The 15,668-nt window shown below is 60.7% G+C and overlaps 1 protein-coding gene across 1 annotated transcript; it reads left to right on the top strand.

The window, feature by feature from the left end:
- The first annotated feature begins 2,241 nt into the window (after window positions 1-2,241).
- On the top strand, window positions 2,242-14,447 carry PIK3R2 (phosphoinositide-3-kinase regulatory subunit 2). Its single transcript, XM_056867553.1, has 15 exons — window positions 2,242-2,587; window positions 2,908-3,000; window positions 3,772-3,834; window positions 5,180-5,314; window positions 5,543-5,747; window positions 6,714-6,799; window positions 7,063-7,171; window positions 7,568-7,666; window positions 8,167-8,347; window positions 9,306-9,431; window positions 10,228-10,370; window positions 10,501-10,677; window positions 12,174-12,245; window positions 13,127-13,297; window positions 14,249-14,447. Exons 1-15 carry the CDS (start codon window positions 2,242-2,244, stop codon window positions 14,439-14,441), a joined length of 2,199 nt encoding a protein of 732 aa, XP_056723531.1. The 3' UTR covers window positions 14,442-14,447.
- Window positions 14,448-15,668: the final 1,221 nt, after the last annotated feature.

Raw genomic sequence — 15,668 nt, 5'->3', positions numbered from 1 at the left:
GCACTGGGGCAGCGCTTGAAGCCCCCCCCCCCGACTCTCCCCTTTGGGTTGGTTGCAGCAAATCCGGGGGTTGGGGGGGGGGTTGGGGACTCTGTGGCTTTCTTGCAGCTCTGGGGCGGGGGTCGCCGGGGACCCCTCCCCTCCCCTTCCCTCCCGGGCAGCAGCCGCAGCCTCTTGGCCCTGCCTCCCTCCCTGCCAGCTGGGCTGGGGCGAGAGGGATGCCAACCTCCAGGTAGTAGCTGGAGATCTCCTGCTATTCCAACTGATCCCCAGCCGATAGAGATCGATTCCCCCGGAGAAAATGGCCCCTTTGGCCACTGGACTCTGTACCCCATTGAAGCCCCTCCCCAAACCCCGCCCTCCTCAGGCTCCGCCCCCCCAAACCTCCCACCGGTGTAGGGTTGCCAACCTCCAGTTACTACCTGGAGCTCTCCTGCTATTGCAACTGATCCCCAGCCGATAGAGATCGATTCCCCTGGAGAAAATGGCCGCTTGGGCCATTGGACTCTATGGCATTGAAGCCCCTCCCCAAACCCCACCCTCCCCAGGTTCAGCCCCCAAGAGGGACCTAGCAACCCTAATCCGATGCCCTCCACAAACCAGCAGGATTGCCCCCCCTCTCCCCCCGTCGTCCCTTTCAGCCCCCCCTTTTGCCAGCCCCTGGTGCCCGGCAGGGGGGGCAGCCAGCTCCTCCTGTCTCTCTCTCTCTCTCTCTCTCTCCCCCCCCCCAGGGCCATGCCTTGGGCTGGTGAGGGCCCTGCCCCCAGGGGCAGCAAGGCCCTAGTCCTCAGTGTGGGCCTGGGCACTCCCACCTTGGCCGCGGCTGGCGTGGAGACCGTGCCAGGTTATCTGGAGAAGAAACCTCCGGATGAGATTCCAAAATGGCTGGGCTTGGAGCGAGGTGGCGCCCGCCCTGCTCCTGTGCCACGGGCACCTGCCCTGGTAGGGGGTTGCTCTTGCAGGAGAGAGAGAGAGAGAGAGAGAGCCAGGCAGGGGAGGGGCCCTGATGGGCCATGGGGCACTGGGGGGGGGGCACGGCCCCGCTGTGGTGTCCCTCCCCTCCTGCTGCGTTAAAAACAAAACATATAGGCTTCGAATTAAAATTACTAAATAGCCAACAGTGTTGGAGATCTGTAAAAAAAAAGCAAACGGCCAACACGAAGCCAGACGCGTTTCGGCCCAGCCGGCCTTCCTCCGCAGTCCACGTATACCAAGAAGTTGTATCACTGTTTGATTCTTTACACACATCCGCGGGACATTGTAAGAATCCTGTAAGAGCCTTTTGTGGTTTTTTGCCAATTTTAAATGGTGAAAATAACATCTTTCGCTACAGTGGACAACGGGGGCCCCGCGACATAGGAGGGGGGTCCCTTTTCAGCATACCTTTTATGTTCTTTTGGATGGGTTTGTGAAAATAGGAACGAATGAATATATGACCGCTGAGGAAGGCCAAAAGCCGAAACGCATCTGGTTTCACGTTGGCCGTTTGCATTTATTGCAGATCTCCAACACTGTTGGATACTTAGTAATTTTAATTCAAAGCCTATATGTTTTGGGCCCTAGTGTTTCTAACGCGTGTGTGCTCTATGATAAATTATAATAACCAGCTGTATAATATTAGCTCAACTCCTAATTCTTTTTGGAGAGGGGGCTGAAGCCAGCCTCTCGGAGTGGCCCATCTGGATCAGGGCCACTCTTCGCAAGGGGGGGGGCTGCTCTCCATTCCCCCCCACCCCATCTCGTGTTGAAGACCTGGCCTGAGGTGTGAGCAGCTGCTTTGCTGAGCTCCCTGCTGCCCCCCCCCCCCGGCGTCTCCCTGCTGCCCCCCCATGTCTCCTTCCAGGGTCCTGGGGCTCTTTTGAATCCTTCACTGGAAGGGGGGCAAGTGCATGCCTCCCACTGGGAGGGGCGCTGTGTGCACAGAAGCGGAGTGTGGGGGGGGGCTTGTGATCCTGAGTGACTGTGTTCCCCTCCCTTTCCAGGGTCCAGAGCGCCCGCCAGCCCCCGAGCGATCCGATCCACGGCTTCGCGTCTCCTGGGCCGCCCTCCCGCCCGGGCTGGATTATGCTTCTCCCGTTCTCCCTCTGCTCCATCGTCTGGCTGAACCGTGGCTTCAAACTACGGGAAAGAGGGTGCACTTAGGTGCCGGGGGGGCTCTCCTCTCCCGGGGGACGTCTCCGCGCCCTCCCTTGCGGCAGCCCTCCTCCCTCGCCGCCGGGCCCGCGCGGCCTCGGGGGGGCCATGGGGAGTGCCGAGGGCTTCCAGTACCGAGCCCTCTACCCGTATCGCAAGGAGCGGGAAGAGGACATCGACCTGCTGCCGGGGGACACCTTGGTGGTGAGCCGGGGGGCCCTGCTGCACGGCCTGGGCTTCAAGGATGGCGACGAGCAGACCCCCAACCAGCTCGGCTGGATCCTGGGCATCAACGAGCGCACCAAGCAGAAGGGGGACTTCCCGGGCACTTACGTGGAGTACGTCGGCCCCGTCAAGATCTCCCTGCCCTCCCACCGGCCCAGGGTGGCCCGGCCCCTCCCGGCCACCCCTGGGGGGGCCGGGGCCTCCCACGTGCAGGAGGCCCCGGAGCAGGGTAAGCGCTGCCAGAGGGTTCGGAGGGGATGCGCATGTGCCGGGGGGCTTGCTCCAACACCCGACCTGGCGTCCTGGAAATGCCCCCTCGTGCCCATTTTGGGGTTCCCGGAGCATGAAGCCCGGTCGCTTCCACGGCTGGCTGGATCGATGACTTGGGGCAGGAGGGCGTTGTCCTCAGAGGAGCCCCTTGGTGGCAGGGTTGCCGGGGGGGGGGGGAGGGGGAGGGACTGGGGCAAAGGGTCTCCCCTCCCACTGCAGCCCCCTCCCCTTTGCTGACTCGGCTCCCCTCTTTCCTCTTCCACCCCCCTCCCCTTCTAGGGTCGATCCTTCCGGAGCTGTCGGAGCAGTTCATTCCCCCTGAGGTTGCTCCGCCTCTCCTGTGCCGGCTGGTGGACGCCATTGAAAAGAAGGGTGAGGAGGGGATGGAATGGGGGACGGGGGGTCTGCTGGCCACCCTTTCGTGGGAGGGGTTTGGGTGCAGAAGACCCTGCTTCGGGGGCCGAGGGCCTGACTCCGCCCTCAGGACCTTCACATGGCGGGGCCCCCCCCCCAGACGCTGGTTCTGGCTCCGTGGCAGGGCACCCGCCTGGGTGCACACGCAGCCGCCACTGGCGCTGCCAGGTAGGAGAGTCTCTGGTACCAGGAAGGACTTTTCTCTGCCTGAGAGCGGCTGCCGGTCAGAGGGGTAAATGCTGTCCTTGAGGGACCCTGGAGAGGAGGGGGCTTCATCTGTGCCTGGCTGGGCATGAGGGGCATGAGAGGGGTGGAGGATTGAGGAGCTGCTGCAGAGCTTGGCAGAAGCCTCCAGGTGACCCTGCAGTGGGGAGGAACGGCCCGGGGCCAAGCGGTCCCGAAGGGCTTTCCTGGTTTTTCCGGGCAAGAAGCTGGAGGGGGGAGGTTCAAAGGGGGAGGGGAGGGGAGGGGAGCGCCCCAGTCACCTTGACGATGCGTGTCCAGAATGGGCTATTAAAGTGGATCCCCCCGCATGAGTGTCAGGGTGTCTCACGCACAGTGGGGCCAGTCAGCCGGGGGGGGGGCAGTTCTGGTCCCAGGGGCGGCACACCATTGTGACGTGCAGAGTGTCGAGATCCACAGGGGTAGGAGGTGAGCATCAGGAGGCCCCTGGGAGAAGCCCCCCCTTCCCGGTGGGACCGCGTCAGTGTGCTGTGTTGCTTCCCGCAGGGCTCGAGAGCAAGATGCTGTACCGGTCGCCCAGCTCCGAACTGAGGCCAGCCCTGAGGACGGGTAAGGGCCAGTCCAGCTGGGAGCGGGCAAGCCGGAGCCGCTCAGAGGCCCCGATGCCGTGGGGAGGAGGGGGGTGGCGCTCCTGACGGTTTCAGCTGCCCCAGCTTGGGAGTGAGAGGGTAGCTGGGGGAGGGAGGGGGGCCTGGTGGTGTGGGGTGAGTGCGCATTTAAAATTTTCACCAGTGCCGGAGCTCCCCCTGACGTGTCCAAGGATCTCAAGTAGTGGAGGTGTCAGGAAAAAGAGCGTTCTTGACCGGGGGGCCTCAGACCGCCACTCCCAGCCAGGGTAGGCGATTCTGGGCAAGGCAGGAGGCCGGGGCAGAGCAGAGCTGAAGGAAGGGATCCTGCCTCACCCCCAGCTCTGAGGCATGACCCCGGCAACCTACACTCTGAAGGAGCGCTGCCTTGGAGAGTGTCCGTAGCTCAGTGGCAGAGCATCTGCTCGGCATGCAGAAGGTCCCAGGGTTCAATCCCCAGTGGCATCTCCAGTTAAAGGGACCAGGCAAGCAGGTGATGTGGAAGACCCTTTTCTGCCTGAAACCCTAGAGAGCCGCTGCTGGTCCGAGCAGACAATGCTGACTTTGATGGACCGAGGGGGGTCTGATTCAGTATAAGGCAGATAGGAAGGGGCTGTGGCTCATTGGTACAGCCTCAGCTTGGCCTGCAGAAGGTCCCAGGTTCAATTCCCGGCAGCATCTCCAGTTAAAGGGACTGGGCAAGTAGGGGATGTGAAAGACCTTCCTCTGCCTGAGACCCTGGAGAGCCGCTGCCGGTCTGAGTAGACAAGACTGACTTTGATGGACCGAGGGGGGTCTGATTCAGTATAAGGCAGCTTCATGTGTTCTGGGGAAGGGCCGTGGCTCAGTGTTCGAGCATCTGCTTGGCATGCAGAAGGCCCCAGGTTCTCCTCTCCATTTTATCCTTTGAGGGAAGTGACGTTCAGTGGGTGTGGCTTCCATGGCAGAGCGAGGATTTGAACCTCCCAGATCCTAATCTGACACTCTTAACCATCACACCCTGCTGTTGCTCTAGTTATGGGTGGGTTGGCCAGGCTGGGTGCCCTGTCCCCCCACCACCACCATCACGCTCAGAGGGACTCACATACAATGATCCTGACAACAGCCTAGCAAGTGAGGGGGGGCTGGCTCCTTGGACACCCCCCCCCATGAGTTTATGGCCCATGTGAGGTTGGAACCGGCAAGTGCAGACTTCCCCCCCCCCCCCCGACCTGGAATGTCAGCTGACCTTGGGGGGGCCTCGGGCTGAGAGGCCGGAGTTGGCTCCTTCCTGGCTTAGTCTGCAGGGTCTCTCTCCCACCCCCACCCCCCTGTTTCTGTCCCTCCAGACTGGGCGGGGGCTGGCGACTGGGAGTCCTGGGACGTGGTGTCCCTCGGTGAAGCCCTGAAGGGCTACCTGCAAGAGCTGCCCACCCCGGTGGTGCCCGACAGAGTCCACGGCGACATCCTGCGAGTGCTGCAGGGTGAGGGGGGGGCACGTGAGGGGGGCGGAATCCTTGGGGAGGCGGGTGGAGGGGCGGGGACATGGCTCAGGGGGCGGAGCATCCCCTTGGAACGCAGAAGGGCCCGGCCCTTCTGATTCAGTCGAAGGTGGCTTTGCGCGGCATGAAGGGAGATGCGCTGGGGTGGGGGGAGCGGCATTAGTTCTTCTTCTGAAAGCAGGCCCCCTCCCTCTGTGGTTCCCTCTGCAGACGCCAGCCAGCCTGAACTCTGCCGGACGCAGCTCCTGTCGGTGCTGGAAGCCCCCGGCCTGCCGCTGCCCCACCTCCTCACCCTCCAGTTCCTCCTGCGTCACTTGGCCAAAGCGGGCGAACAGGCAGAGAGCAATGGGCTGCGGCCCCGGCTCCTGGCCGAGATCTTCGGACCCCTGCTCCTCCGGCGGCCTGCAGCAGCCAGGTGGGGGCTCCACCCCAGCCTCCTTGACCCCCCCTCGGGAATGATCTCCTGCGGCCGCTTAGAATCATAGAGTTGGAAGGGATCACCGGGGTCATCTAGTCCAACCCCCTGCACAATGCAGGAAATTCCCAACTACCTCCCCCCCACACCCCCAGTGACCCCTACTCCATGCCCAGAAGATGGCCAAGATGCCCCCTCTCTTGTGATCTGCCTAATATCATAGAATCAGCATTGCTGACAGATGGCCATCCAGCCTCTGCTTAAAAACCGCCAGGGAAGGAGGCTTCTCTGGGCCAGCCACGCCAGCGCTGCTGGAGGGGGGGGTGCCACTGTGCCGGGGGGGGGCTGCACTCCCTCTCAGCAGCAGAGGCTGGGGGTTGGTGGATCTTGCTTGGGGAGGCCTCCCTCCTGGACACGAGTGTAGGAACTGCCTCCCCCACCGGGTCCCGACACCGGGACGTCCGGCTGCATGACCCTGGGGTCCTGCCGGGGTCCCCGGAGCAGGTGTTCTAGTTGCTCCCATCTCAAAACTCTGTGTGGGAGTCAGCCCCCCCCCCCACACACATATACAGGGCCTGCTACACGGGCGTGTTATCACACCATTGGGGTTTTCTTGCTTTGCGGTGGGGCACCGGGCAACAGGCCCGTCTTGGCACAGCCGGTGGAATTCCACGGCCACAGCATCGCCGGTGGGCATCAGTGCATTTCTGCACAGAGCGAGAGAGAAGGGGAGGGGGCATGGGGAATGGACTGTTCAAAGACGTTTGCTGCAAGATTCTCACCCCCCACACACACCAGGTCTCCCTCTTTGGATGGGGAGGCTTCCTTGGGGCTTAATTATCCAGCCCCCGGGGCATTTGGTCGGCCTCTCTAGGCCCTCCACCCAGCGTCTGTGGGGCTTTCCCCTCCAGGGCAGCTTGTGGATGTTCATGTTGCTTCCTCTTCCCCCCCCCCCACCCCCCGTAGCACCGAGACCAGCCCGGACTTCTCTGTGCTCTTCCTGGAAACTCTTTTGCGGACCGTGGAGCCCGGGCTGGAGAAGCCCCCTCCAGGTAAGGGGTCAAGGCAAGGGTGGGGGGGTAAAGGGGCTGAGCAGGCAGGGATATATAGGGGCAGGCAGAAGGGCGGGCCCAGCGACCAGCTCCTGGGCCCCCTCTTGTCCCTCCCCCACCCGGGGGATGGGTCACCGATCCGTGCCATTAGCGGCTCCTGCTTCAAGGTTATGGGGGGGTTGTGGCCCTCCTGAAGAGGGGGGCTATTGAATGAGGGAGCCGGGAGACCGCAGACTGCCCTGGCCCCCTTTGCTGTCTTCCAGCTCTGCCCCCCAAGCCCCCCAAGCCAAAGCCTGCGGCGGCGGCGGCCCTGACCAACGGGAATGGTGTGGCTCTTCAAGATGCCGAGTGGTACTGGGGCGACATCTCCAGGTAGCGTGGATTGCAGCTGTGCTTCGAGAGCTGGGGGGGGCAGTGGAGTGGGACTCCCCCCACACACACTCTCCCCAGCATCCAGGCCAGTGGAGTCCTTGGGATGGGGAAACCCCCCCACACACACACTCTCAGGCACCCGGGAACTTGCCCGGCTGAGGCAGGGGAGCCGTTGGCGCCTGCTCCTCATACGTCGTCTCTGCCGCGGCCCGGTTGGGCAGCCAGAGGGATGCCTTTCCTCTGCCCTCTTTCCTCGAGATGGCCCTGGGGGGTGAGGGTAGGCTTGGGAGAGAAGAGCCCGCCGGCAGGGTTGGCGCTTGGGCCCTTGGGAGCCAGCTGCAGCAGCGGCTAGCCGCCTTCCCAGCAGTGAGTGAGCCAGCATCCGTCTTCTTCCAGGGAGGAAGTGAACGAGAAGCTCCGGGACACCCCCGACGGCACCTTCCTTGTCCGGGACGCGTCCAGCAAGATCCAAGGGGAATACACGCTGACCCTGCGGTGAGGGAAGCCGGGGGGGGGGTGTTGGTGCAAGGGGGTGGGGAGGGGGCACTCAGAAGGTGGCCCCCGGCCCTCTTGGCCCCCCCAGGGCTTGACAAACGGCCTTTTTTAGGCCACGCTTGTAATGTTTCGGGCAGGGGGAGGGGCTTGGCAGAGCAACCTTCTCCCTCCTCCGGTGAGTCACTTGATCTGCCCTAAAATACAAGTCGATGCCCGCCCCCGCTAGCTGTGCCCAAGGGCAGTGAGCATTGGTGGGGAAGGGGTTGCAGTGGCGCACCCAGTGAGGAAAGGTGCCGGCATTTCTAACCCTGCAGCAACCCTGACGGGGCCTGTTGTTCTCCGGTTTCTGCTGAGTTTGCCATATGGATTGTCCCCCCCACACACACACACAAACACTCCCCTCCCATCTCCATCCTGCCCTTCCCCTGAGGACCTTGCAGAACGGCTGCGCCGGTCCCAGAGGCCCCGCCTGATGCTCCTTTCCATCTCCCCTCTCCCAGGAAAGGGGGCAACAACAAGCTCATCAAGATCTTCCACCGGGAGGGCAAGTACGGCTTCTCGGAGCCGCTGACCTTCAGCTCCGTGGTGGAGCTCATCAACCATTACCGGCACGAGTCCCTGGCCCAGTACAATGCCAAGCTGGACACCCGGCTGCTCTACCCCATCTCCAAGTACCAGCAGGTGAGCCACGCACCTCGGCGCTGCGGGCCGGTCACAAGCCGGCTGTTACAGCGGCTGAGAGAGCCCTGCAGGGCTCTTAGCCCCAGCTGGCTGACTCCCAAGGGCTGGAGAGCCAGTGTGGGGTGGTGGCTGGGAGCGGTGGACTCTGATCTGGGGAACCGGGTTTGATTCCCCCACTCCTCCTCCACATGAGCGATAGAGGCTAATCTGGCGAACTGGATTTGTTTCCCCACTCCTCCGCATGAAGCCAGCTGGGTGACCTTGGGCTAGTCACAGCTCTCTCAGCCCCACAGCCAAAAGCTATGTGGAGGAATATCAACAGCACATGTATTTAGAATAAAAGAAAACTGTATTTAATAAAAGATTATAAGGTTCTGTAAATAAACAACCTTTTCTCCTTAAGAGGTTTGTACTACTTTTCTTATATTAACTGAAACTGCCGCCAGAAGGGAGGGGCCAACTCCACAGGAGCACAGAGCCCCCTGCCAATCAAACTAGGCCCCAGCATTAAATCCAACAGGGTCATCTAGTCCAACCCCCTGCACAATGCAGGAAATTCCAAACTACCTCCCCCTCCCCACGCCCACAGTGACCCCCTACTCCCTGCCCAGAAGATGGCCAAGATGCCCTCCCCTCTCATCATCTGCCTGAGGTCATAGAATCAGCACTGCTGACAGATGGCCATCCAGCCTCCGATGAAAAACCGCCAGGGAAGGAGAGCTCACCCCCACCTTCCCCGAGAAAGCCTCTGTCCCACTGAGGAACCACTCTGACTGTTAAGAAATTCTTCCTAATGTCTAGATGGAAACTCTTTGATGGACCAAGGGTCTGATTCAATATCAGGCAGCTTTCATGTGTTCCAACCTCTGGGGACTGGAGCAGTCTACCTTTGAAGTGGGGCTGGTGTCCTATGCCAAAGGTTCCCTGGCTGACCCTGCCGCTGCCTCCTCTTGTTCAGGACCAGGTGGTGAAGGAAGACAGCGTGGAAGCGGTGGGGGAGCAACTGAGGGCCTACCACCAGCAGTACCAGGACAAGAGCCGCGAGTACGACCTTCTCTACGAGGAATACACGCGCACCTCGCAGGTACCAGGCTCTGCGTGCAGGCATTTGTGCTCTGCCGCTGGGGCACAGGAGGAGGAGGAGGGGCCGTGGCTCAGTGGCAGAGCATCTGCTTGGCATGGAGGAGGCCCCAGGTTCCATCCTCAGTGGCATCTCCAGTTAAAGGGACTAGGCTTGGGAGGTGATGTGAAAGACCCTTTTCTGCCTGAGACCCTGGAGAGCCGCTGCCGGTCTGAGTAGACAATACTGACCTTGATGGATCGAGGAGGGTCTGATTCAGTATAAGGGGCAGCTTCATGTGTTCACGTGAGGACCGGGGGAGTGCTGAACGGGTTCTCCCTCTCCCCAGATGGGAGTCACTGCATGAAGCTGGTGGGCGGACAAAAGGGAGTGCGGCTTCACTTGGTGTGCTGCACTCGGCTTGTGGAACTCACCGCAACAGGGTCGTAATGATGGCCGCCAGCTGAGAGGGCTTTCTCCTAAGGGAGCGAGGATATGTTCGTGGTCCCATCGAGAGCTGGGAGGGCCAGCCAGATCCTTCTGGTCTGAAGGCCGAACAAAGGCTCCGGTTTTGGATTTGGCTTCCGTTCCCCGGCTAGCGGGCCTTCGGGGGCATCTGGTTGTCCCCTGGGGTGAGAGGGCCCTAATCCAGGAGGAGCTGCTCGTACAAACGATCCAATCCCTGGAGCCCACGTGCGTCCCTCCGGCCCAGAGATGCAAGGGGGCACGGCCCATCGTGCTTTGTGAGTTGACAAGGGATGGACTGGACAGTTGAGGCACGGCTGTTTCTCACGGGCTGACCCAGACCTCTGCCCCCCAGGAGCTGCAGATGAAGAGGACGGCCATCGAGGCCTTCAACGAAACCATCAAGATCTTCGAGGAGCAGTGCCAGACGCAGGAGAAGTGCAGCCGGGAGTACATCGAGCGCTTCCGGAGGGAGGGCAACGAGAAGGAGCTGCAGCGGTGAGGACTGGGGGGGGGCAGGAGGGCGGAGGTGGGGGCAGAGGGCGAGGAGGCATAAGCCCCCCCCCGGGGGACCAGACTCGTTGTCTCCGGTGACGACAGCCCCACCTCTCTCCCCGAATCTTGCCAGAATCCTGATGAACTCTGAGAAGCTGAAGTCCCGCATCTCCGAGATCCATGACAGCAAGATGAAGCTACAGCAGGACCTCAAGCAGCAGGCCGCCGAGAACCGCGAGATTGACAAGCGCATGAACAGCCTCAAGCCCGACCTGCTGCAGCTGCGCAAACTCCGGGACCAGTACCTGGTGTAAGTCACAGAATCATCATAGAGTTGCAAGGGGCCACCAGGGTCATCTAGTCCAGCCCCCTGCACAATGCAGGAAATTCACTACGACCTCCCCCCCACACACACAGACACCCAGTGGGGCGCCCTTTGCGCCAGTGGGCCCTGCAAAGCAAGCCCCCACCCCCTGTGGCCATGCCACAGATTTGTAGCCACGCCTGCCTTCTTCTGGAGCGGAAGCCAGAGGCACCGGGAGCTTTGCGGAGGAGGCGTTTGTTTGGGTGCTTATTTACTTCATTTATACCCCCCTTTCTTGCCAAAGAGGATCCAAAGAGGCTGACGTCGCTCTCCTCTCCTCCGTTTTACCAGCTGCATCGATTTACACAGCACAAATACTGTGTAGAAATGGTAAAAGATGTGATTACTGGTTTTCTGCCTGAATCCTTTTTTAAAAATTCCTCTTAGACCCGCTACTTTTTAACAAGGCAGATTTGCCCATTTAAGATTGCCTGTTCCCTTTCTCTTATCAAGTTTGGAAAATATTTTATTTATTGGAAAAAAATAATGCCTTCCGTAAAAATGCTCCAGGTGGCTGTGGAATATACCGCCACGCTAAGAAGGTATGATCCAACATGAGCTCCAAGCACAAACAAGTTCAGACTCCCATCAGAATGAGAGGTGATGCAGGGTTGACAGAGGCCTGCGCCTCAGAGTCCACTGGTTCCTTGGCCTGTGGGTTCTGCCAGCATCCCCTTGAAAACTGATAAAACGAAGTATTTTTTCTCGCAACGCATAGTTAAATGGCAGAACTCCCTGCCCCAGGGTGTGGTGACGGCTACCAACTTGGAAGGCTTTAAGAAGGGAGCGGACATGTTCATGGAGGAGAGGGATATTCATGGCTGTTAGTAAAAATGGATACTAGTCATGCTGCATACCTGTTCTCTCCAGTCCCAGAGGAGCATGCCCATTATATTAGGTGAGGTGGAACACAGGCAGGATGGTGCTGCTGCAGCCGTCTTGCTTGTGGGCTTCCTAGAGGCACCTGGTTGGCCCCTGTGTGGACAGACTGCTGGACTTGATGGGCCTTGGTCTGATCCAGCAGGGCTTTCCTTATGTTCTTATGGAGGAGAGGGCTACCCATGGCTACTAGACAAAATGGATACTAGTCATGATGCATGCCTGTTCTCTCCAGGATCAGAGGAGCATGCCTACTATATTAGGTGCTGAGGAACACAGGCAGGATAAATGCATGCTGCAGCCGTCTTGCTTGTGGGCTTCCTAGAGGCACCTGGTTGACCCCTGTGTGGACAGACTGCTGGACTTGATGGGCCTTGGTCTGATCCAGCAGGGCCTTTCTGATGTTCTTATGACCTCCCCCTCCTCCTTTTCCTTCACCCAGACCGGGCGTTAGTCCCTCGGATCTGCAGTATGGAAGAGGCGGGGGGGTGGCTCTGAGGCGGCTTCTGGCCATCCCCCCCCCCCCCGAAGTGTCCCAACCGTTTTGGCTTTGTGCTCCTTAGGTGGCTGACCCAGAAGGGGACCCGCCAGAAGAAGATCAACGAGTGGCTGGGAATCCGGAACGAGGCAGAGGAGTGAGTTGCCCCGGAATGTACCCACACACACACACACACACCTTGACAGGAGGCAGTAGCTCAGGGGTGGGGGCGCCTGCTTGGCGTGCAGGAGGCCCGTGCCATCTGCCGCTCCCACACTACACCAGGCTCGAGGGACCAGCGGTCTGAAGCGTCTCCGTGCCCTCGGCAGAATGGCCCCGGGTGCCCAGGTGGGCAGGCGCCTTAGCATTCAGGCTGGGAGGTTGGGGAAAGTTGTCTCTGCCTGAGATCCTGGAGAAGGGTGCGTTGAGTGTGTTTTGGAAGAGGCACCGCAGACATGAGCAACGAGCGAGTCCGGTGCCCGCAGCGTCTGAGAATCCCAGCGCCTGGAAGGGGGTGAGGGGTGGCACGGAAGCCAGCCTGGCCACGCCGGCCCCTGGGTGTGTGAAAAAGAAGAGTTGGCTTTTATATGCCGACTTTCTCTGCCACTTAAGGGAGATTCAGAGCAGCTCACAACCACCTTCCCCTCCCTACAACAGACACCCTGTGAGGTAGGTGGGGCTGAGAGAGTTGTGACTAGCCCAAGGTCACCCAGCTGGCTTCATGTGTATAGGAGTGGGGAATCAAACCCAGTTCTCCAGATTAGCCTCCGCTGCTCATGTGGAGGAGTGGGGAATTGAACCCGGCTCTCCAGATCAGAGTCCACCAGTCCAAACCACCGCTCTTAACCACTACACCAAGTGTGGCAGGACCAGCTGGTGCAGGGGTAGAATCTGGGCCTTGTTCTCATGGGGGGGGAGGCGGCTGGCACCGGCTGACCCTCGGGGGCTTTCTGGGACTGTCCCAGCCCCCCCCCCTCGCTGCCTTCCCTCCTGCGCTGCTCACTGTCTCCCCCCCCCCCCCGGCATCCTGCTTTGCAGCCAGTACTTCATGATGGAGGACGAGGAGGAGCTGCCGCATCATGAGCAGCTGACATGGTACGTAGGGAAGATCAACCGCACCCAGGCTGAGGAGATGCTGGTCGGCAAGCGGAACGGGACCTTCCTTATCCGGGAGAGCAGCCAGCGCGGCTGTTATGCCTGCTCTGTCGTGTGAGTGGCCCATAGAATCATAGAGTTGGAAAGGACCACCAGGTCCAACCCCCTGCACAATGCAGGAAACCCACAACTACCTTTCCCCCCACACACACCCAGTGACCCCCTACTCCATGCCCAGAAGATGGCCAAGGTGCCTCTCCCTCTCCATGATCTGCCCAAGGTCACAGAATCAGCATTGCTGACAGGTGGCCATCTAGCCTCTGCTGAAAAACCTCCAGGGAAGGAGAGCTCTCCACCTCCCGAGGAAGCCTGTTCCAATGAGGAACCGCTCTGTTAGAAAATTCTTCCTAATGTCTAGACAGAAACTCTTTTGATTTAATTTCAATCTGTTGGTTCTGGTCTGACCTTCTGGGGCAACAGAAATCAACTCGGCCCCCTCCTCCATATGACAGCCCTTCAAGTACTTGAAGATGGTTATCCTATCCCCTCTCAGTCTTCTCCTCTCTAGGCTAAACGTACCCAGCTCCTTCAGCCTTTCCTCATAGGACTTGGTCTCCAGACCCCCTCCCCATCTCGGTTGCCCTCCTCTAGACACGTTCCAGCCTGTCTACATCCTTCTCAAATTGTGGTTCCCAGAACCCGGCACTCTCTGCCAGCCCTTCTCCCCCCGCCCCCCTCCAAAATTTCCATCTTGATCTGTGGCCTTTTACTGTCTTGCTTATTGGTGGGGGAGTCAGAGAGAGGCAGAGGGGTGTAGCAGTCACAGTGCTGAGCTGGGGAGGCCTGGGCTGGGACCTCTGCCGGGGTCCCCCATTTTGCCTCATCTCCCTCACAAGATTGTTGTTGGGGGGAGGAATGGGATCCCCCCACCCCCATCCATGTCCGCTCCCCTGAGCTCCTTGGCCGAAGGGTTGGGGCGAGAGATGAGCGGGGCCTTCCCTCAGTCCTCCACCCCAGCAGGTGACCCCCACGGTGACCTTTCCTCCTCCCTCCTCTTCCTTGCAGGGTGGACGGCGACACCAAACACTGCGTGATCTACAAGACGGTGACCGGCTACGGCTTCGCCGAGCCCTACAACCTCTACGCCTCCCTCAAGGACCTCGTCCTCCACTACAAGCACACCTCCCTGGTGCAGCACAACGACTCCCTCAACGTCACGCTGGCCCACCCCGTCCTCTCCCCGCCTCCCCCCAGATGAAGGGCGCCCTTGCTGCCGCCCCCCCCCCCCCCCCGCTGTCTGGTTATCCCCCGTTCCTCACGCCGCCAGACCTTTCTGGAGAAAATGACTTATTTGCAACACCTCGACCTTGGTTTTGATGGGGGGGGGGGTCCAAGGCGCTCGGAGCAGTGGCTGGAAGCGGGGCTTTCCGGTTTGTGCCCCCCAACCATTTCCATTTTGGGCCCCTCCTCGTCCCCCCTGTCCTTGTGGCTAAAGGTTGGTGAGCCCCTCTCGCCCCCCGGGGTTCTTCCCTGTTCGCTCCTCTCAGCGTTTTGGTGCTACAGATCCTCTCCCCCCCCCACCTGCCCAGAAAGCAGAGATGCTCTGCCAAGGGGTTGGGGGTCCCCAGAGCTCGACCAGCGGCTCCCCCACCCACGTTGACCTCAGCACGAGCGAAAGAAGTGAGCCATGTTGGGCCCGGCTCCGGAGGGTGGAGGCCCTGTGCCACACTCCTGTGCGGCCCATTTCGCCAGCGCTTTGCCTGCTGAGGGGTTGGGCAGGAGAGGTTCATTTGTTTCTTCAGCAAATTTGGCTTCCCTCTGTGGGGTTGGGGTGAGCCCCCCGTGACACTGGCAGGGTCTGCTTGGACTCGGGTCGTGATGGCGGAGGCAATGGGCGGGGGTCTTACCCGTGGCCCTCCAGGGCCACAGCCCCACCCAGCACTTTCCCAGCAATTTAAGGGGCATTCCCCTTTTGGCCATGCGTCTCTCCCCCCTCCCAGCATGTGGCTGTTTTTGCCCCGATTCCCTGGGGCTGGATTTGGGGACGGGAGACCGGCTGGTGGGATTCCAGCTGTTTTTCTTCACCCCGGCAGGGAGGGCCAGCCGGAGCCCTCGTTGCTGGGCCCCCTTTGCGTAGCTCCAGCTGCCATTTGGGCCTCCGGGTCCCGCTCTCCTGACTGCCGCCGGCTGGAGGACTCGGGCAGGGTCTGGAGGTCCCCCCCGCCCCGCCCCACTGCGTGCTCTCGCCTAAAGCCATATTGTCGGCTGCCCTGCCCAAGAGGAAGGGCGGGCCAAAGGGCTGCTGCTCAAGGGCTGCTCCACCCTCGGGAGACGCTGGCCACGCTCTGCTCCTGGCTCCCAAGGACTAAAGCCATTGGGTCCCCGTGGTTTTTTTCATCCGTGTGTGCTGGTACACTAACTTCGGTGTTCCTGGGGCATGGTGTGCGCACCAGTCTTCCTTTCACAGCAGCCCTGCGCATCTCCA

Source organism: Euleptes europaea, chromosome 2 (genome assembly GCF_029931775.1).
Source record: "Euleptes europaea isolate rEulEur1 chromosome 2, rEulEur1.hap1, whole genome shotgun sequence".
NCBI classification, from domain to species: domain Eukaryota; kingdom Metazoa; phylum Chordata; class Lepidosauria; order Squamata; family Sphaerodactylidae; genus Euleptes; species Euleptes europaea.
Note: the sequence above shows the minus strand (reverse complement) of the source record. Positions and strands in the feature narration are given on the sequence as shown.